At 39.0% G+C, this 22,571-nt stretch overlaps 1 protein-coding gene across 1 annotated transcript in view; it reads right to left on the reverse strand.

Moving 5' to 3' along the window:
- The window catches only part of CNTNAP2 (contactin associated protein 2), a 1,133,690-nt gene that overhangs the window by 693,172 nt on the left and 417,947 nt on the right, over positions 1-22,571 (reverse strand). The window contains exon 9 of the mRNA XM_077808720.1: positions 3,929-4,078. Coding sequence (XP_077664846.1) covers positions 3,929-4,078 — 150 coding nt within the window. The remainder of the gene's footprint in view (positions 1-3,928; positions 4,079-22,571) is intronic.

The following is a 22,571-nucleotide window of genomic DNA, read 5'->3' on the forward strand; positions in this document are numbered from 1 at the left end:
GTTTCCTTCCTCTCACCTGAATTTTAATTAATTACCAATATAAACTCAAGTATCTATTTTCCTATCAACAATGCACCCTTGGCATGTTTTCAATGCAAAAGCTATTTTCACTAAATATGAACATGCATTTTCAAGGAAAAATTTCCATGGGAAAATATAGTGCAATACTGCTGATGACAGTATAACTCGATAGTAATACTCACAAAAATAGAGTCAATCTGGTGGGTAAATTACTGTATTTAATTACTTTGCTATTCATTCTACAATTTCTATTTTCAAAAATGCTTCATTGCTGTGCTGAAAAAAGCGATCTTTAAAATCTTGGTAAACAAAGAACAACCATCCCAACGTACGTGGGTTTTTTTTTTTAAGGCATTAGTATAACAAAGACTTGTTTTGAAATCCCACTGGGGAAAGTTTGAATATATGAGATGTGACATTTATGTAGAGGTTTCAAGGATAACGTAGGAAAAATATAATTAGGACAGCATTTGTTATCAGAGACGCCTAGAAAAGTTTTACAGTCCTTGTAAGAACAGTCTCAATGTGCCAAACTATCTTTGGGATGTTTAAATATCCGTCTATTAACTCCATACATCTTTCCTCCTCCTTCCCTTTTTTCTTCCCCCTGAGATCATAAAGGACATATCAGTTCAAATGACAATAGCACATGAATATGATGTGCATGTCACATAGCATCTGGCCAACTGGCAATTCTGGGAGCAGGATCAACCTGACAAAACAGTGTTGTCAATGACAAAAAGAAATGAGTAAATATTAACTCGCCTTAGGGAGATAAAGCTGTTGGAGAACTGATGCTGTCGAAGTCAAAGTGTCCAGAAAGGAAGCTCATTTGGAGGTGAAAAGTTGCCAAGGGGGCTCGCTACACCTCCCAGGCTCATTTTAACCCAGGTGGGGAGAGGTGGTGTTGGTATTAATATAACCAGAGCTGGCCATCTGATTTTCAGCTTTGTGATAGTCCCCCCTGGAAAATCATTTCCAAAGTCTCAGTAGAATACCTATACCTGTTGTACTCAGTTCTCCAGCCAGGCACGTATCTATCTAGCCTTCCTTTAAACACCTGAAACATCTTTAGCTATCACCCAGATAATGATTTTGACTAGTCATCCATTAGTAAACAAAAAACATTTTTTATGCCCTTGAATTTGGGGGAGAATCAAATGATCCCTTTGCTGACTGGCCATGAATATTCTGCAGAGGAAAAAAAAAGATACATAATTCACACAGTGTGGTCAGATCTTGCCCCTGCTAAAGTGAATGGCAAAACTTCTCCTGATTTCAGTGGAAATGGAACAATTATTGAACAGTGCAAAAAGACAATACAAGCTTCACTGTCCCCAACTCTTCTCAGTCTTACTGCCCACAAAACACACACAGCAAAAGATCAGAAAACTAATGGAGAAAAAAAGTAGAGGGGAATACCTCCATAGAAAGGGAATAATACCCCTTGCTGTTTGCATCAGTTTGTGAACATATTGTCTAGATTTTTTAACATATTTATGCAAGAGATTGACTTTAAACTGTCAGTAATTTATAGTTGATATAATGCAGAATTAGTGTTGAGAGAAGCTTCAACAGACATGTCCCTCAGAAAGCAAGCTTGCTTTGTGTTCAAGACACCTTCCAGGACAATTAAAATGCAAAAGTGTGGTATTGAGTGAAGGGTGCTTATTTGGAAACCAGTTTGGACACAAGGTATGCAAAATATCTGTTCTTTGGATACATCTTCAAAATAACTTAAAGTTGTAAAAGAGGACACATACTGTTGATCCAAAGCAACAAGTACAATGCTGAACAGATCTGGGAAAAATACAAAAGACAGTTGATGTGAGACTCCCTTATCCTACGGAGGACCGCATCTGTGTAAATACTTGCATGGGGGGGAGGGGTTCTGGAATTATAAATTAACCTTTAATATCAAAATGATCACAGAAGAAATGGGATGACATCAGATACGTGACAGTGAGTGGAAAGGGAAATGATATCTACCCTGAGACTACATGCTGTCTGTCTATCAGAAGATCAAAGTCAAAGGGTCAAAGGATAAAAGACATGCTAGGGAGAAAGGATGCAGTCTCCAGAAATATAAAATATTGCTTATTCTTTATAATGGCATGGTTTGTACCTTCTAGATTAGCTTTTTCAGGGTTTAACACAAGATGTGTTAGGCATATTAGTTTTTTATTAATCTCATTTTTCTCTTCCTTCATAACTTGTTTTAGTGAGACCATCTAAGTCCCTAATTATTTTGAGGTAAAGTCAGAGCAGTATGTTCTTGAATGGAAAACAACCTTTCAAAATATTGTGTGAGGCAGTTGGCTATGTTGGGGCTCTTGGTTGAGACAACACTGTAAGATGCATGACCTAGACATTGGCTGAAGTAGTAGGGACACAGGGAAAGATGGATGACCACAAGGAGTTGCAGAGACAGGGTGAATGAACACTGGTTAACTTTTGTGACAGGTGAACTTTTATTATAAATATTGCCAGATTAAACTACGACAGGCGTTAGCTGTCAAGAAGTGCTTTTCATTATCATCACTACCATGAGGTTTCCCAGAAATCTGTGGCATAGATTATCAAAAGGATTAGAGCTATTTTTAATAAAGTGTATATACGTTTTTGTAAGACTATTTAAACACTAATTTCCATATATATTTTTAATAATTTCACAGAAGAGAGATAATGAAATGAGAATAATCTTGAAAGGATTTTTTGTTCTTTCTGCTTTGGGCACTAAAAATCATAATCTCAGTAACTCTTCTATCCCTGGAGTAACAGGAGCATATATAGTACTGTATTATTTCCCCATTAGCTGTTCAGCTTGCAAGATTAAAATAGCTAGTTTAAAAACATGGCACATTTCTATTTAAAAACCCCTACAAAGTTATTTTATGCCCAGCGTCCTGATGTACAAACTCACATTATCTTTGGATCAATTAGTGCAAAAATTCCATTGATCTCAGTGTTCGATCTCAAATGGGAGATTTGCCTGAGTAAAGACTGCGTGGGCAGGCCATTACTGAATGTGATAAAATAAGATAGCTGACGTACGCACAATTTATCTAAAACAGTATATTATAATCATGTATCTGCAACGAAATAGGCTTTTTGAAATTGAAAACAAAATTCTATACCCTTGTAGCTAACACAAGATGGTGTGGGAGAGCAAAAGAAGTTGCCTTCGCTCAGGGCTTTTAACAGTTGTAGTCTTAACCTTACTGGAGTACATGGACTACTCCTGCCTCATAGTGTTAGTCAACCTAAAGCCCCAATTTAAAAAAACAGTCAAATATGTGCTTAAGTCCATCCATACTCAACACAGTCTCCACTCTAAGCATGCACTTACATTCCATCGACTCCAACAGTATTAAGCACATGCTTAAAGTTAAACACATGGTTAAGTCCTGTCCTAAATAGAAATGTGTTCCCAAATCACGGCTCAAAAGAGGAAGAGGCAGGTCCATACTCCAACTCCATACTAGCTAGTGTAACAGGCTCCACATCGTGGAGACAGTATGATGTACCTTTTCAGAAAGCGGCATCAGGGAGCTCCCAGTAAGAGGCAACCAGCTCTGTGCCACCCTTACTACAGGGTTCTGCCTCTGTGCCAAACTTTCACCAACAGATTTTAAGTTGCAAAAAAGTGGATTTGGGAATGCGCTCCTCAGAAAGTAGGATAAAGCATCTCATGTAGTTTCGGGAACTGCCATGGATGGGGGAAAGAAAGGCTAATAAAACAAAGAGTAGATTTTTTGGGGGGCAGTCATCACCTAAGCCACTTGTATAAGATCCAAAATACTAACACTCTATGAGGACTGAGTTCCACCCGAATATCCACATTTATCTATTGTATAGAAAACAAAAGGACAGCACTAAGCAGATATGCTAGTACTGCAGTTTTTACCTCCAAAGAAATAGTTCTCCCCAGTTTTAACTTGCAGAGGACTGTTTGTTCGAACTGCTGAGGCTTCATCTCCATCAATAGTGAGGACAGCAAAGTTTTCCTTAGCTAGAAACCGGATTTCATGCCATTGCCCATCGTTGAGTCCTGAGCCTGGAAAGAAAAGAAAGGGTGGAACCTTCTTGAGTTCATTATTTATTTATTTAAATTTGTTTATTGCATCAATTCTAAGCACCAGGCACGTGACACAAGTTTTGTACAAGGACCTAGTGTGGATTGAGACATCTAGACATTCTTGTAGAAGTAAATATGAAATCATAATCATTATCATGAATGCAACTTTCGGACTGCTCATTCATCATGCAAAAGTATATAATTGCTTTAAAGCAAACACATTTCACTCATCAAAAGGCCATATTCAATGTTTAACTGGAAAAGGAATATCCTTTACTGTATCTACAAACAAACTCAAAAGAAAAATATTTATATGTCCATTTAATTATAATAGGTAACAAAACAGAGGACATATGTCTGATTCTTGCCCCTAATGAGTGCTTGGTACCAACACAAGGGGAAGGAAAATGAGAAAAGAAGAAGAAAGTCTTAAAGGGAAGCCTTATTCAAAAACAAATCCTGTCATTATAAAATGGTGTTAGAAATAGAAAAGAAAGACAATGATCATAGAGCCATTGCAAAACAACCAACCACCCAAACCCTTAAGCTTAGCTAAGCAGTAGTCTCTGGTGGTACAAATGAAGAGGACTTATCTACTTAGTCTTCAGCTTCCTCTATAGGGAGCAGATATAAAAGTTTTGTGCTTGGTACCCATCTGCTGGTATGAGGTCATGTTACTCGACTGTCTGGACTGGTACTTTAGGCTAGTGAGATTGTTCATTGAATTAATCAGTACTTTTCATTATGATCATTTCTATACACAAGCCATATCATGTCTGTTAATCAGCATGCTATCTAATGAAACAATTCCATATATTTTCTTTTTGACATTTCGAATGCACTGTATCACGTATCACAAACATATTCTTCAGACTCAATTAATGAATCACATTAACAGTACACAATAGATAGAACACAATATAATACCATACAGTACAAGGGAATTGTCTCTAAAACTAAATATGATACATCATAACATTGGATCTAATAAAATGGATAAGTCAAAACACTAAAAGGATTATTATCCATGCACCAAAGATTTTAACAACCATAGCCTTTCATATAATAGATGGTGTTCATGGCAAACACTAAACTCTAATGACACCCTGTTATCTTTAAAGGTGTTCTTTTTCTATTGCTTCTATGCATTCAGTTTAGCAGATAAAGATGCACCAGAACTTGATAAGAATAGAGGTTGTAACCTTTGGATGTAATAGATATACATCTACTTTGCTTCATACTTAATTAACAACCATTACACTCCGCACCCCAAAATCTGTAAATTACGAGACTGCAGTGTTCAGTGTAAGTAAAGGGAGAAATAGAGGGTTGCTGAATAGTTCAGGAGTTCCTCTGGAATGGAGCAGCATTTTCCAAACAGATTGTTTAAAATAATAGGGCCAGTTTCTGCAAGTCTTTAACATGTTGATTTCAATGGGACTACTTTTGGAGTACCACTCAATGCGAGTAGGGGGCAGAATCTCACTAACGGTATTATCTAACTTTAAAAAAAGGAATCTACTTCATGAATGGATGGGGCTGCCAGATGCATGAACAGCAGAACATGGTTTGCAAAACATTTTTGTAGTTTTGTTTCATTTTTTTTTTCAGGTTTTCATGAAAATGCAAAATGACTGATATGTTTGTGGGGGAGGGGAAAGCAATTTCTTTAAAACACAAAAAATGTTTTGCTACCAAGTGTTGAAGTTTCACAATTAATTTCTGCTCATTAAAAAAAAATAATCTCAGGTTCCACAAAGAAAAACAGCAGGGGGAAGAAAACCTGGTTGTTTCACAAGGCTCCGACCCAAAATTGTCATTAAAAAAAAAATCTACAGTAAGCAAAGCTGTTCATAAATATCAGGGCATAGTTAAAATGTGGTATCATGATTTTGTAGATTCATATGGCCAATCATTTAAAAACCTATTTGGACTTGTACCAGATCATTCATTGTTCCCTTGAACTGAACTTGTGCACATTACAGGGTCACTGAATTTTTTGCATAATTAAACATTTTAAAATCCTCTTGCCAAATTCAAAGGGGATGAAATGGTGAGGTGAGTTGTGTAACACTGACAGACCCTGGTCATCAGCGGGTGGGATCAAACCTGAGGCCTCTGGAGCCTAGTGCATGAGCTAAAAGCCATATGCCTCTTAGCTAAGGCTGTAGAGCAGACTCATTAATCTCTCTCTAAGTGATCTCAGTGCCACTAGATGGGACAGAACACCACACCCAGAAGATGTGAGGGTTACAGTTGCACATTAGCATGACTGTGAATATTTGTTGAAGTAAGTCAGTATCATTTTCTCAAAGAAGGAAGAATTTAGAAAGTAACTACAAGAGATTAAGATGCTTGTGGATACGCATCTGGAAATGATCCCAGGTCTTAGAACCTTCACCACAAAGTGTTTTCCTAGTAGTGATTTGCAAAGTCTTAGTGGGCTTGCAAACAGGTCCCTTCACTTTTAGATTCTTTTCTTTGGCACCTCTGAGCAAGTCAGCACAGACCTTCCCAAGGGACTTTACACTGCGACTCGTCAAGGTAATTCTAATTCGGTGAATTGCTACTTCCTGTTCCACAGGTGCTTTGCCACTATCTTTAAATGCCGTGGCTGCACAGAGTCCTCCTGACTGACTTATTCCCGGGAGGGGGCGGCGCGGCCCAGCGAACAGCAGTGAGTCAGGAGCAGGGTGAGGAGCAGCAGCGTCCCTCACAGCAGAGAGGTTAAGAGATTAAGATATAAGTCTAGCTTGTGCCACCATTTACCAGACCTCAGAATTTAACCCTTGATCTTTTTGACAAACTGCAAGCTGGGTAATTACATTCTGCCTGTAGTGGACACCTCTAAAATGTCAGTATTTGCCAACAGTTACCACCCAGAGGTATTGGAAATACCACAGATTTTCTCTCTTCTTAGAATTGGAGATAGCTGTGGTAATTATGTGTTTATGGTTGGAAGATATTGAATTTGTAATGTTTTCTACTGTACTTGTATGATAAATTGCTTTCTTTTCAAACTGAGAAGGTAGTATATTGTTATGAACTGGATGAAACCGTGTTATTGATAGAGTTAAAACCCCATTGAGATTGATAGGTCTGAATACATTCTTCAATTAACATAAATGTAAGCCTAAGGGGGAAAAAAAAAAAGAAGGAGTGTGTGAACGCACCCAGGAGCTTTAGGCTGAGTATTGCATAGGTGTGAGGAAGGGATGTGGGGGAGGGAAAGAAGAAGAGTCAAAAGACTGAAAAAAAAGACAAGAACAGAAAGAGAAACAGATGGAAAAAAGCAAGAAAGCCAAGAAGTAGTCTGTTAAAACAGTGTGACCTGGAAAAAAAAGTTAGGGAGACAGCTTTTGGGTCTGTTGATTAAAGAGGCTTGGAACTGTAAGCTAAGAAATTGCTCCTTTTATTCTTGGTTCCTCTTGCTTCAGAAACACATGACTTTGTACATGCCTTGTAAATCAACAAGATTGCATCAAAAAGGTACCAAGCTACATCAATTCTACTTGGAACTAGAACATCTCCCATGGCCCCAAACTTTGGCTGGCTGCTTGGATCAAAAGGGGGCAATGTTAATTTTAAGACTAACTAGTGAAATGGTGGTAGTGGTGTTTGGCTGTTTTACTTTTAACCATGTAGTTTTTTCACACCCCTGAGTAAGAAAGTTGCAGTGCTGTAAAGTGCCAGTGTAGACAAGCCCTATGTCACATTTAAGTGAGGAATAAAACCCATATTTGCTTATTTCTAAATTTCAGTTCTTTCTTGTAACCTGTCTATGTTGCACAAGCAAATAAAAAAGGTTTGTGCTATACCAATTAAAGAGGGTGGAAGTACTCCAGGATAATAGCACCGTTATGCTGTCCCAATGTGCAGTTAAACAAGGACAATGCACCTCACAAGCAGTTCACTGAAGAAGTTGGTGAGGTCAATAGCAAAGCAAGTATGGCCAGAGGAAAAAAGCACTGTGTACTGTACGCTCTTGCCAATGCATACTCTGTAGAAGCACAGAGATAGTGTGGCATGGCCAGTGCTGTGTATATGCAAGTAGTGGTCCAGGGAGGACCAGAATCTGCAAATTACAGAACTACAAGCCACTTGGGCCATAGGCACCGACTCCATGGCGCTCTGGGGCTGGAGCACTCATGGGGAAAAAAATCGGTGGGTGCTCTGCACCACTTCTTGCCCTAGCTCCAGGCGCTTCCCACTGTGAAACATGTTTCGCAGTGGCAAGCGCTGGGAGGGAAGGGGGAGGAGGGGGAACGTGGCACGCTTGGGGAAGAGGCGGGGCCAGGGCGGGGATTTGCGGAAGGAGTCCAGTGGAGCAGGGAGGGGGCAGAGACTTTGGGGAAGGGGGCGCGAGCACCCACCGCACCAGGAAAAGTTGGCACCTATGCCTTGGGCAACATAGTTTCTGGTTTCACTCACTCTGCCTTTGTATATATGTAGAGGCTAAGGACGTATCCTACTGATGGTGTTTGGAGATAGGGCTTTTGCATTGGTGATTTGCCTCAATAATAGAAGTATTCTCTCTCAGTCATCTGTTCTATCACCCAGTCTGTTTCATAGATCAGTCTCTAATTAGATGCGGTTTGCAACTGACTGCAAACCAACCACCTGCTAAGCCTGTATTGCAGTGGTTCTCAACCCACGGCCTGTGGGCCACATGCTGCCCAGTTAGCACACAGCTGCGACTCAGCTATGTGCTAAAAAAAATTCAAAATTTGATGCTCCAGTCCAGCAGGGGCCAGGGCCAGCTGAGGGGGGAGATGGCATCAGGCAATCCTGCTGGGGAGCTCCTGCCAGCAGCTGAGCTGGTGCGGGAGAGTGGGTCTCTGGGGAGGTTTTTTGGGGGGACTCTGGGCAGTGATGGGGTTGGAGGGTGCTGGGCAGTATAGTCCTGGGAACTAGCAGTGTGGGGAGATGGGTGCTGCAGCACCCCCAGGTTTTAACTGGGGCTCTGCACCTGCCTCCGCAAAGTGGAGGGGTCTCTGGGTGGGTGGTGCTGGGCATATGGGTCTGTGGGAAGGGTGTCTCTGGGCAGGAGGTCAGTGTGGTGCATGTCTGCCCCTGAGGAGAAGGAGAAGGCTGGCAGTGCAGGGCTGAATGGGCCAGTGTGTGTTTGTCACAGTGGTTCTCAACGTGTGGCCCAAATAACACATTGTGGGTCGCCTATGGAGCCCACAATGGTAAATAGGTTGAGAACCACTGTTGTATGGTATGATAGTGGCACTCATATTTGCTCTGGCTCCTATTGCCACATGTCTAATTACTACTTTTCACCTTTTACCTACAGTTCCTCTGTTGACCATGATTTTTCTGTGAAATTCCTTAATGCTCCCAGATATAGATGCTTACTGGGACAGCTCTTTGGCACCACAAACCCATTTTTGAAGCAAAGCAATTTCACCCCCCTCCACCAATCTTGTAACAAAAAGCACACTTTCTACCCAGTAGAGTTTCTGTCCACTGCTGTATGTTTTGGGGGCAGCTGTATCACCATCCTTTTCCTTACACGGCCACGTGGTGTTCCAAGAGAAACTATTATTGGAAAAAAACAAACAAACAAACAAACAAACCGATGAGTACTTGTGGCACCTTAGAGACTAACAAATTTATTTGGGCATAAGCTTTCGTGGGCTAAAACCCACTTCATCAGATGCATGCATGCGTGGTTTTAGCCCACAAAAGCTTATGCCCAAATAAATTTGTTAGTTTCTAAGGTGCCAGAAGTGCTCCTCGGGTTTTTTTTGCTGATACAGACTAACACGGCTGCTACTCCGAAAACCATTACTGAGTTGCACAGTAAATGGTTCCACAGGAGAACAAGTTCTGTGCAAGTTGCAATGGCACATTTTTGAATGCACTGGTTCAGGGGTCAGCAACCTGTCAGAAGTGGTGTGCCGAGTCTTCATTTATTCACTCTAATTTAAGGGTTTCATGTGCCAGTAATACATTTTAACATTTTTAGAAGGTCTCTTTCTCTAAGTCTATAATATATAACTAAACTATTGTTGTATGTAAAGTAAATAAGATTTTTAAAATGTTTAAGAAGCTTCATTTGAAATTAAATTAAAATGCAGCGCCCCCCGGACTGCTGGCTAGGAGCCGGGCAGCGTGAGTGCCATTGAAAATCCGCTCACGTGCCGCCTTTGGCACACGTGCCATAGGTTGCCTACCCCTGCACTAGTCTCTTGTGTATTTTGTGCATAGAGAGAGATGATTAGTACTTCATAAAAAGTATTCTGACTGAACAAAAAATCCAGTTTAACTGAGAATACTTGATACACTAAGGCTGTATTGAAATGAAAGGTGGAAAATGGCTTTCCCAAACCAGAGTTTTGATTCAACAAGGTTAGACTGCAGCACATTCCTGAGCCACAAATATGTATTTAGAACCCTTCCTGTGATTTAATTTATTTTCTCTGAGATCAGTGTGTGTGTATATATATTCCTAGTCTTATTTTTTCTGTACCCAACTTTAGAAAATTCTTAAATAACTTAAAAAAAAAAAGAGCTTTAAGTATGCCACCTCTACAATTCCCTTTCGGAATGCTCAGAAAGCTAGTTTCATATGCAAATTAAATATGCTAATGAAACAGTCTATTCAGAATTTCTTTTAAATGGTATTATTTTAAAAGTAAAACTCTTGAGGTAATCACTTTGATTGAACAAGAAGAAACAGATGTTTCTGTTATTAAAAATATGAGGAAGGACGGGATTAATGAATACAAAGAAAAAACAACCCTAATGCAAGAACTTAATATGTATTAGGAAACTAAGAAAGATAATATCTGTTGTAGTTATTCTTCAAACAAAATTATAGTAGTTAATCTTACATTTCTTCACAGTTAGTCTTGAGAGATCAAATCTGATTGCAGGATGTATACATCTGTGTGGAGTAAATTAAGAAGACTTCTCAGGCCAAATCTTCTGCTGGCCAAAATTTTGCTGTGCATGGGCAAAATTCTTTTCAAGTCAGTGGAGAGGCACCCATTTACAAAATAAGACAACTTGGCCCATAGTCTTAATGCATTACTGACACACATCATACAGCTAAGAACATCAATTACATCTTTAAAATAATATGAACAAATGCTTATGTAATCACTCATATTATTCTTTAGAATAGTAAACCAAGCGTAGCCAAATCATAGGCTATTTACTCTCCAGGCCAGAACGTCAGCTAGGATAAATTGTTCTAATTTCATTGGCTTCAGTGGAGTTATACTGGTTTACACCAGCTAAGGATCACCTTTGGAAGGAAGCACATAAGACTCAGCACTGTGTGGTTGCTCCTGCAACTTGTGGCTGGTCTTGTGCAGGAGCACAAAGCACGAACAAAGGCAGTCCTTTCTCCTGCTTGGACACTAATGAGGAGACAGCCAGAACAGAAAAGTTGGTTATTTGTAAGCAAAGGCTTCAGAGGTTCTGCACTCCTCTAAAGGGGAGTAGCTGAGGAAGCTGAATAATGGTCACAGCTCCCTCCGACGACATGCTACTTGTTATAAAAGCTGTAGTAGTCACCACTCTGGGCCAGCTCCCCATGAGAGCACTACTCCTTTGCACCACTTTTTCTGTCTCTGAGCCCACAGTCATCTTTGACTCTGACCTCTCTCTACATCCTCACACCCAGACTATTTTCTGGCCTTGACAAAGGCCATCTTGCCCCACTGATATCCATTCAGAAGGCTGCTGAAAACATCTTTTTCCTAGCCTGTCACTTTGGCCATGACACCCTTCTCTTTGCATCTCTTTAGTAGTTCCTTCTTCCCCGTTGTATCAAGCATAAGCTACTTGTCTTCACTTTCAATGCCCTTCATAACCTATCATCTCTTATTCAGTATAAAAAAGTTAATTTTCCGCCTGTGATTAGTCTGTCATTAGCCTCCATCGCCCGCTTGTTCATTTTCAAACAAACACCTTCATGGTGGCTCCCATGCTGCCCCACATCCTTGGGAGACACTCCCAGTAAACAGCTGCAAAGCTAATTTGTTGTCCTCCTTCCAAACCCTCCTTTGCCATGAGGCCCACAAAAAACATTGACAGTATTTAGGCTGCTGGTGCGCTGAGACTGCTGTCTATAATGCTGACTGATATTGTCAATTTCCTTTTACTCCCCATCCGGGGGGCATGGATCAGAATTCATGTCGCACTCCCCATCAGTACCCAGCATGGGTCAGGGAAGCTAATGATTCAACCAGCAAACCAAATTGATGATCACATGCCACCTAAGGCACATTGCACAAACGCTAAGACGACTCTCCATCCACCTGTATCCATTTGTTGTATGTCATCTTATATGAGATGGTAAACTCTTTGGGACAGGACTGTCTTTTTGTTCTGTTTTTGTGCTGTGCCTACCACAACAGGATGCTGGTCTATGATTAGGGCTCCTGGGCAACACAGTAATACAAATAAGATTGTAACACTTACATATAGAGGAAAGATACATATATTCCTCTGCAATTAAATCAAGAAACTATTACCAATACTCAATCCCCCCCCCCCAACCTCTATGTGACCAATTTATGAAAAATGACACCTTGAGATATTTCTGTGGTCTCATACTCATATTCTCTTTCTGAAAATAAACTAACAAAAATTTTACTCTTGCTATTGTCATATTTTAGGTAGTTTAGGGAATAATCAAAAGAAATACATTTTAGGATTTATGACTCAGAAGAGTCCACTTCATTTTTTCAGTGTGTTCTTTTTCTAATATCCAAAAAATTCTATGCACTTACTCTAACAGATATTTAGGATCAGAAAACTAGAGGAGTGACAAATAAATCCCTAGAGTGGATTCAAAACATGGTGTAGTGGCAATAACCACTTGCCAACCAATAAATTATGATAAATTTGGTCTTCACATTCAAACTCAGTTCTCTCTTCAGGTCATTGGGTGACTAACATGGCAAAATTTTGCCCACTAGTGATATTTTAGCTACAGTGAGATGTACCCTATAATTTAGTGTCAAAACACATGGAACTGAAAGGTTAGTATTTAATTTGGGGCTAGAGATTTTATTTAAATGTAATGGGGCACATAAAAGGACACCATGGTAAGCCATTTTCCTATTTTCATAATTTATAATGTAGTGCAATAAAAATGGCAAATTTTGTAAATATATGCAACTACAATACTGCAGGCTTTACAGTAATCAACCTTCTTACAAAAGGCTTGACAACTGGTGATTTCTACTACATAATACCATACAGTTTGCAAATATTCATCAAACTTGTAATGAATTTTTGTTTTTACTGGAAACTTATAAAAAATAAATGAAAGAGTATTGCACTTGAATCACACTCAAAATAATGTGTTCCAAACTTTAAGACTAGGCATTTGCAGACCCTTATGCTAATGTTGGAATGAATATTGTTGCCCAAAGGACAGATGCCCTCCTCTTATTTCCTTTCTTCTTGCCTTCTTTAACATGGGGGTGGGGCCTGGGGCTCCCAGCCGCCCTTTTAAATAGCCCAGGACCCTGGCAATTGCCCCCTACCGCCCCCCCCACCCGTGGGCCTGATCTCTACAGAAAGAGTGAAAATATCTCCTGTTTCAGTCTCACGTGCACTGGATAAACATTAGGCAAAAAACTAAAATATAACCAGATATACTGTGGTAAAATTGGGTTTAAAGGTTCTATTTTACTGAACTAGTAATAAGCCATATGTTCCTAGCTTTCCTTTCTCCATAACGTCTCAGCAACAAGGAATGACGACAGACAGGAAGACACACACACAGACTGATAAGCCCACAAAATAGAAATAAATAAAATTACCTTTTGAGAAACCCAAATTCTGTGTTCTAATTCACCACACACAATATAATAGTAAGTCCCACTCCCAGTAGAAGTTTGCTGTTTCCTGAAGTAGAAGAATTAGAATAATATTTGTGTCTCATACACCCTAATGGGCTGATTCTTGACACAAACAAATCCTATTGACCTGGACAGAGGGTGTAGAGGGAGAATTGAAACACAGAATTTTGTAGATCTCAGCTGTAGGGATATCAACTGGCTTGACCTTTGTGAACAGATTAAGGCCCCAATCTACCAAAGCACTTAAATTTCAGTTTACTAAACAATAGGATTATTTCAAGTGGTTAAAGTCAGGCACACTCTTAAGCATCTTGCCAAGCCTAAATCTCACTTATGTTAAATTAGGGTTCCGGCAAGCCCCTCTGAACATTTTCTAGCAGTTAGCATCCGTATTCAAATAGTGCAATTTTGTACATCTGCTGGGTTTTTTTTTTAACACTACCTTTCAGTTTTATTAAAATAGTTTAGTCTTCTTCATTTGACAATGCTTTCTAACCTGCACCTATAACATTATTGTTGTGCTTCTGTTTGAGAGATATACAAAGCTCTAGGCACAAGATTTCATTAGTGGAAACTTTTTGGTCACTGCTACATTCACAGAGCAGCTAGTTCTTAATGTCCTGATACTATTATTAAAAAAAAGGCCCTTATATCCCTTTATCTTCATTGTGCATACATCTCGGACAATAAATGATAAAAATATCCCACTTTTCTTCCAATGCCACCTAACTTTTTTTCAGGGTATAGCTGTCTCTCTTCCTTCCTTTGTCACAGGAATTTAATGGAAGGAAAGGTGCACTGTGAAAAGCTAAAAGCAAACATGATGACAGGCAACAAACAACGGCTGCATTGGCTGGACTTTCTCTGGAATTTGGTGTTCGCTTACTGTGACAAAGCTCTGTCCTTGTTTCCATGGGTCCTGTGTTTCCGGGCAGATTTTGCTAGTCTCAGAGGCTCACTGTGACCCTTCATGTAGCCATTCTCTCTCTAGAGGCAAGGGTCACAGCCTACTGAGCCATTTTCATCATAAGCCAGCGAGGGAGGTGAGGAGAAGCTCTGTTATCACCCAGTCTCAGTGATTAATCAGGGAGCAAAGGGGGGAGCCCGGGCCTGCCCTCTACTCCAGGCTCCAGCCAGGGACCTTAATAGCATCAGCTATGGTAGCTGACTTCTTAGAAACAGGATGCATACAATTTCCTGGGCTACTTCCCCACGGCAGCCCCCCCCCCACCACTTCCTCAAGATCCACTAGAATGTTCAAACATGTGTGTTGTCTGGTTTTAGCTATAGTGTGGATAGGACCTAAGCTGGAACATGTCATGAAGCTGTCTTATTCTGTTTGCAGACTTTTTGGGAAAAAAAACCCACCCCACACACTTTTCACAACCATAATGAGCAGGCACTGGGTTATGATGTTAAGCAGATTCAACTGAAATGAGAGTTCATGGATAGCTCACAGCAATGGTAGTGAACACAACTACCATGCAGTCTGCAGAGACTGTCCAACAGAGCTGTCCAACCCCTTCTGAAGCTTGGTATGTGTGACATTTAATAGTTATATTCAAGATGTATGGTTCCAGTGCATGGCTGTTGTCTTCAGAGATGGATGAAGTAGCACTGGAAAAAATGAAAGATTTAACTCTTCCCTTTCCCCACAAGAGTTCTATATCTGAGGTCCTTGCAGACATTTCACTGACACCTCTCTCAGGTAAACTTCCGTGGACTGCAGTGAGAATCTGCCTAAACAAGTACGGAGTAAACACCGAACAAGTTCTGCTGGATACTATGTGATTACTTTGGAAAAACAGGCTGAATAGTCCAGGAAATTGTCCCTCATGTAAATCCTTTCTTCATTTTATTATTTTAGGATATCAAGTCATGGTATCAAGGAAAGAGTCACCATTTGTATTTGTGTATGTTTGCTGATATTCTAATTTTTCTGCCCCATCTAGTGAATGAGTAATTCAGTAGATAGGTTTTGGAGATGAAAGACCAGTGCACCAATTTTCAAATTCTGGCTTTGGCCTCAAATGACAAAGAGTTTGATAATCTTGTTCTCCTCCTCAATTGTGCATATCACAAAATCATTCCATTTTAGCAGAATATTTGAATACAGCTCGTGTTACAATGCTGGAGGGAAAGATCAACATTGATATAATAGTCATTGGTCCCATTTTATTAAGCAATGAAGAACTTTGATTATTGTCAATTAGGCTGCCATTTTTAGGGTAAACAGGTACAATGGCTAGTGTACATCCCAACAAAGCTTTATACAGTTTATAAAAGACAAACGTTCTCTCTCAGTGGGAACTACAAATAAAAGACTTCAGAGCTTAGGTTGGTATTTTCTGAGAAAGCCATCAAAACAAAATGAAAATGTTGGCATTTCAAAACACTGGTTTGCATTTTACTGAGTACTGCCTGTACCAGACTGTCCGTGGACTACGCAAGGAATAGTGCCTGAATATTAAGCAGAATTGCTGGAGGATGTATGACCTCTGCTTTTGTCTGTAAACTAAAAGGTATTTTGTTATGGTTTTCCAAACTTTATTTATTTAGGAGAAAAGCCTAAAGGGAATAGTAGCTCAAAGCTGAGCCCTGGGCTTCTCTCTCCCACAACAGGTTCTCAGTAGAAACACCTTTCAACTTTAGCACAATCATTGAAATAAGACAGACGATGTGACAGAAGTAGTGAAAGATAATGTACAATTAATCATGTAAACCCAAATCATATCCAGTATGGGAATCCCATATAGGAAATGTTGTAAGCTTTGCCTTGGCACATTTCCTCCACATTTTGGGGGGAAAGAGGCTTGTTCACCTGCCTATATTAGAAGTCAAAGTTCCAAGTTTTCTCCAGTTTTACACTAGCATAACTCCCTTAAATCAATGGAGTTATACCAGTGTCAAACTGGAATGACAGTGGTCAATCAGGCCTCAGAGGTTTTGCCCCACAACACATGGATCCTCCAGGGATCCATCGGCACCTGATCATTTGAAAACGGCCTCTAGTACCCATATTCTTCCACCACTTCCAATGTAGCAACACTGCTCCTCAACCATTCCACCTACAGAGGTTCTACAATACAGATGGGTACATGGCATAGATCATAGAGCCTTCTGTTCTTGCATATTTCTCTGTAATAAATTAGACAATTTAGCTATGTGTCGCACAACCTGTCCTTTAAATATATAGGGCCTTACTGTACTCCCTCTTCAGAATGATTTTACTCTCATCAATCCATTTATTTCAATAAAGGTTCTCTACTCTTGAGTAAATGAGGAGTGACACCAGTGCACAATTTATGTAATAAATAAATAAATGAAATCTATCACAACATCAATTGACCTTCCAACACAAGACTGGGATTAGAATGATCATAGCTAAACTCAAGCGCAGTACAAAATTCTGGAAACTAGCTTTTCCATTCCAAACAGACACCAGCTAATATAGACTAGGGAAAAACAACAACAAAGCAATATTACCAAAAATCACAAGCATCTTGTGAAAGTTGGGAGGGGGGGGAAGAGGGAATGAAAAGAAAACAAAATAGCAATGTGTAGTATGTTGAGCTGTAGCTCACGAAAGCTCATGCTCAAATAAATTGGTTAGTCTCTAAGGTGCCACAAGTACTCCTTTTCTTTATGTTGATACTGGTTCCCCTCTTTTATATGAGAAGGTCCAAAGATTTTTAATCTCAAATTAAGTCTTCACCATGTAAAGGGGATCATTCTTTCACCTTTTCTCTGAGAGTCTATTGTGATACTCTGGGCCTTTAAAAGCCAGTGGCTCTCTGCCAGCTACTCCTTGACACTATATAGTAGCGTCTCCAGCAGGGGCCTCCAGAAGTCTTGCCTTCTCCTTCTCTACTCTACAAGGTGGTGAGCGGGGAAAAAAAGTCCCTTTTGTTATTGGCCAGAAGCCTTATCCCCACCCCCTGTATTGGGCCACTGGATCCATTCCTTGCCAAGATACTGCTGAGCAGCCTCCTTGAGATAGTCCCCCATCCTCTCTGGTAGCAACCCCACACCATGTGAGGTGCAGCCTTTTATCCCAGTTGTTACAGGTCAACCAGTTAGTCATAGCTGAGGAAGTAACTGTTTCATCCATTATCTCCTTTGTGACAGCTACACTGAGGGGTTTATTATACACTCCATCACACCCCAATATTGTTTTTGTTTTTAAAGTTATCTGCTTCGATAATTAAAATGTATGTAGGAAGGACATATTTCAGTGATGCTTTTGTTGTCAATGATTCTGGAAGTTTTTTTTTTTTTTAAATAAATAAATCCTGGAATCACTGAGTGGAAATTTCCTATTACAGTTGATTATCTAACCCATAACCTTGCCATTGCATGGCTGTTTTCATGTAGTACTTTGTTTTCTTTTAGTAATTTTTTCAGGATAAAAAATATATACCAGGCCAGATTCTCAACTAATGTAAAGCAGCATAGCTTCACTGAAATCACTAGAGCTACATCTAGTTATGTGAGCGGAGGTTCTACCCCACCATATGGAACAATCTGGAAAATGTAGGAGGTTGGATTAGATAATCCTAAATGCCTTTTACATCCATCACTCTATGATAAATTGAATTGCAGTCAGGGAGAGGTAGTTGCTTCTCCATAATTAAAGTTGAAACTAGCTTCCATTATAAAGTCATAATTTACTCAAGGGTACTTTCAACATTATGAGATGTAGTCTGACAATAAAAGAGAATCAAGCTTAACTACAGTGGCTCTGGTGTCTTCCTAGAATGTCTCTGGAAAGTTTAAAATAAAATAGTTGACTGGCTCATTGAAAGCATTTCCTGTAACTTTGACTTCTGTTTAGCATCTCTTTGTCTCACATATCGTTATTTCTGACTAGGAAATGGCTTGTTACAAACTCTTCCAATCTTCCACACAGTTTAAATCTTAAACTCACATAATTTACAGAAGTCAAGCACTTCAAAGCAAGGGAAAAAATAGCTGAGGACACCATAAATATTGTATTTGGCACATAATAAGGAAAAACTATATTATTCTTATCAAGTGCAATGAAATGACTATTTCATCGTCATGTAACTAGCTTAACTCTGACCTAAAATCCTATTCTCTGATTAGTAATCTCAAATGAGAGCCACAACACAATCCGTCTGAGAAAAGAAAACCCAAAATATGCTATAAACCCAACAGTGTAAAAAACTTACACACGTGAGTAGTTCCAATAAGCATTCAAAAGTATGTGTGTGTGTAAGGTTACTCTCGTGCATAACTGCTTGCAGAAATGGGGCCTAATTTTGTGCTTGTTACCTTAAAATTGTCATTCCAAGTTTGTCTGGTTTTGAAAATATACAAACTTGGAAAGATAACTTGAGATAACAAATATTGATCTGTTTAGGCAATATTCAATTTATGTACTTTGATTATTAAAAAATTAGCCTTGCAAAATATAAAAATCAAATGTAAGTTTAAAATAGAATGACAATATTGCAGAAATTATTTATTTCAATCAAAATGTCCTTCCTAGCATCAAAGTCTTTAAATACTGACTTTCTTTGCTGAACCATATTTTTCAGAAAACGGAGATAGAAATCCATTTAATCTCCTTTCATTTAATTTTTGAGCTCCTTGGACAAATTATCAACCAGTAAGGTTTGCTCTAAAGCCCATTCAAATCAATTGAAAGACTCCTGTTGACTTCAGCAGGCTTTGAATCAGGCACATCATTTTCCAACTTTAAAAAAACACCTGTAAACTTCAAAATGTTATTTTTAAAAAATGAAGGAAAAATTCTAAAAGCATTGCTATTATATATCAGCCAACCTATTCATCTTAAGATAACAAAAAATAAAACCTGAAATAGCAGATTTATAAAAGGATACAATTAATTCTTCCTAGTAAATGGAAGAAAAAATACACACGTAAAGCAGCAGTAAAGGTTATACTGTAAGATAAAATTAAGTTTTATCTGGAGAAAATTGGTCCCTGTAACTTTTTCCTATGTGCTTAGCAGAAGACTTCACCATTATGTATAGAGAAAACAGACTGCCCGTTGGCTTATAAAAAGAGACCAACGCCATAGAACAACATGCTTAACATTACTTAATAGATAGAAATCCATTGGATGCAATTCTTTAATCCCGTCACTAGATTTAGGAAGCCTTTATTCTCTTTATTCTTGAGTACCACAGAACAAAAGCCCCTTACCCTCACTGTTTGGCAATATCTTCCAGCTGCTTTTGCTGCTTTGGTGAAAGTCAACAAGGAGGGAAATCTGTGCAGCATTGAGTCTTTTGAGATATAAAAGTTCCTAACAAAAATGGGACTTTATCCTGAGATAGAATCCTCAGAAGCAGGCTTCTTATACACCTTTTAAAATTTCTCTTAAAGGTACACTTGGGTTAAAATTATGGGCTAAATTCTGCTCTCAGTTACTCAGCTGGACCTCTAAAATAACTCCTCTATAGTTTATTCTGCATTCACACTGGTTACAATGGCATAATTGATATTAGTAGAGTCTCTATTTGTACCCTTGTGAGGAGAATCATACCCAAGGATTTCCACCAGTGTAATGTAGGATCAATTTGTCCTAAACACAGTATGAAAAAACAAAGCAAAATTGGTTTACCCAATGTTGTAAGCAAGACTTCAGATTTTTAAAACTGATGTCATACTTTTCACTATTTGTGATGTTTACTTCTTGCATCCATTCCAAATTGAACAACGAAAAAAAGACTGCATTTTTACATGCGTTTCTAGTCAAGTGTTCAGGTCCTTATGCACCACACAGTGCAGCAGTGTTTGAGAAAAACTGCTTTCACTGGAATTTTACACACACCCACACACAGTGCCCGATGGACCACAGCCAGCTGTACCAACTTATGTCAGGACTAAGGCAGCTGGAGAATCAGGGAACTGTAATCTCTTCCCTGAGCCCCCTCTCATCACCTCTGCACTGAGAATATTTTTGTGCAGGGGAGAATCTGGTCCAGTTATTTCCAAAACTTGTGTCAAATTCTGATGGGCCTTCTACCACCAGACAAGCCCCAATGATCCACATCTGTTATGAAGACGCTTACAGATAGACCTTCACTGATAACACTGGATACTTTAACAGGCTTTCCTTGGTGCCAGGAAATCAAAAATGGATGGAGTTTCTTATGGAAATAAATTCAGGAAAGAATGAGAACATCCATCCATAATATCCAGATTAGATAAACGAGTGAGAGTTGACCGACAAACATTAAAACTACATATGTTTTAACCTTTTGGTCAAAAGTTAAATTATGTTCAAAAACAGAATTATCACATGATTAAAATTTTTGAGTAAAAATTTCATATAAACACTCTTTGGGGGAAAAAAGGGTTCATTCCACTTTCTCAACCCTGGGTGAAATATTTCATTACAGCCAAACCTGGACGTAGTTAGATTAATTTTAATTCCAAGCTGTTCAAAGTTTAGTAGAGTTATGCCCAGAAAATATCTCCAATTAACAAATAATCCTTTAGTATCCCACCTTTTAAAGTTAATATAGTGCTAAATTTCCTGGAACATGCTAAGACACATCATTGCTTTTTCCATTTGTGCAATGAGCTCTGATCTAGGCTGTTGTTTGAGCTCCTGAGGAAGCACAGTCTTTGTCATAAATCAGATTGGAAAGAATGCATTATATGAGCAAATAAGTGATGTGTTATTGTATATTTCTGTGTTATTTTTCCTCATAGTGGGTTGCCACTATAGTTTGTATTTAACAAAAATTAACTTTTTATTGCTTTTGTTAAAAAGCAACACTATTTGCATAGGACAGTAACAGAAACTAATACACAAAAAATAAAAATAATAAAGAAGACAACATTCAAAAGGTATTTATTGTCATAGAACACTAACTACCAGATGATGTCCAAACAGGATTGACATTCTGTCTTACCACCATCTGAACAAAATACAAGCACTCTCTCTCTCTTTTATAGCCTTCCCATAACAGTCCCTGCAATAAATAGCAAATAACCAACATGCAAAAATAATCACCTATATTTACAAATACCCTCAGTATACTAATGGTGTAAAAACTGGAAGGGGAAAGTGTATAGTCCTTCTGACCAAATCTCTCTTTATGCATGTTTATTGCCCAGATGCCACACTGACAGGCATCTAGGTCACTTCATATCCTACTATAAGCATTCTTTGGCATGACCTTGCAAAGAGATGCACCAATGGGGACCATTAAATCTGTACAGTGTCAATAGGGTCCATGCGGCACAAGGGAGCACCGACTTACAGGATCAAACTTCAATCGGTACTGAGTTCTCATATGCAATATATTTAAGAAAATATAAAATATTTACATCCTAATAAAATAAGAACACATTATTTGATAAATGTTGTGTACCAAAGTTAAAGAGGATATTTCTGCCCCTAAATTATTTCTATTATGATATTAATCAGGGCCTACAGGAACTGATTAGGATGCCTGGCACAATGGGGCCCTAAATACACATAATCAAAAAAGGTCCCTTGCCCAAAAGAGTAACAAACATCTCTACCACTGAAATCAATGGGAGATGCATACACTCATCTTAGAGCTGAATTTGACACAGACGTTTACAAATGTACAGTGCCAGCTGTGGTAAGGTATTAAACTTACTTTGCTGAGATG

Source organism: Eretmochelys imbricata, chromosome 2 (genome assembly GCF_965152235.1).
Source record: "Eretmochelys imbricata isolate rEreImb1 chromosome 2, rEreImb1.hap1, whole genome shotgun sequence".
Classification (NCBI taxonomy): Eukaryota; Metazoa; Chordata; order Testudines; family Cheloniidae; genus Eretmochelys; species Eretmochelys imbricata.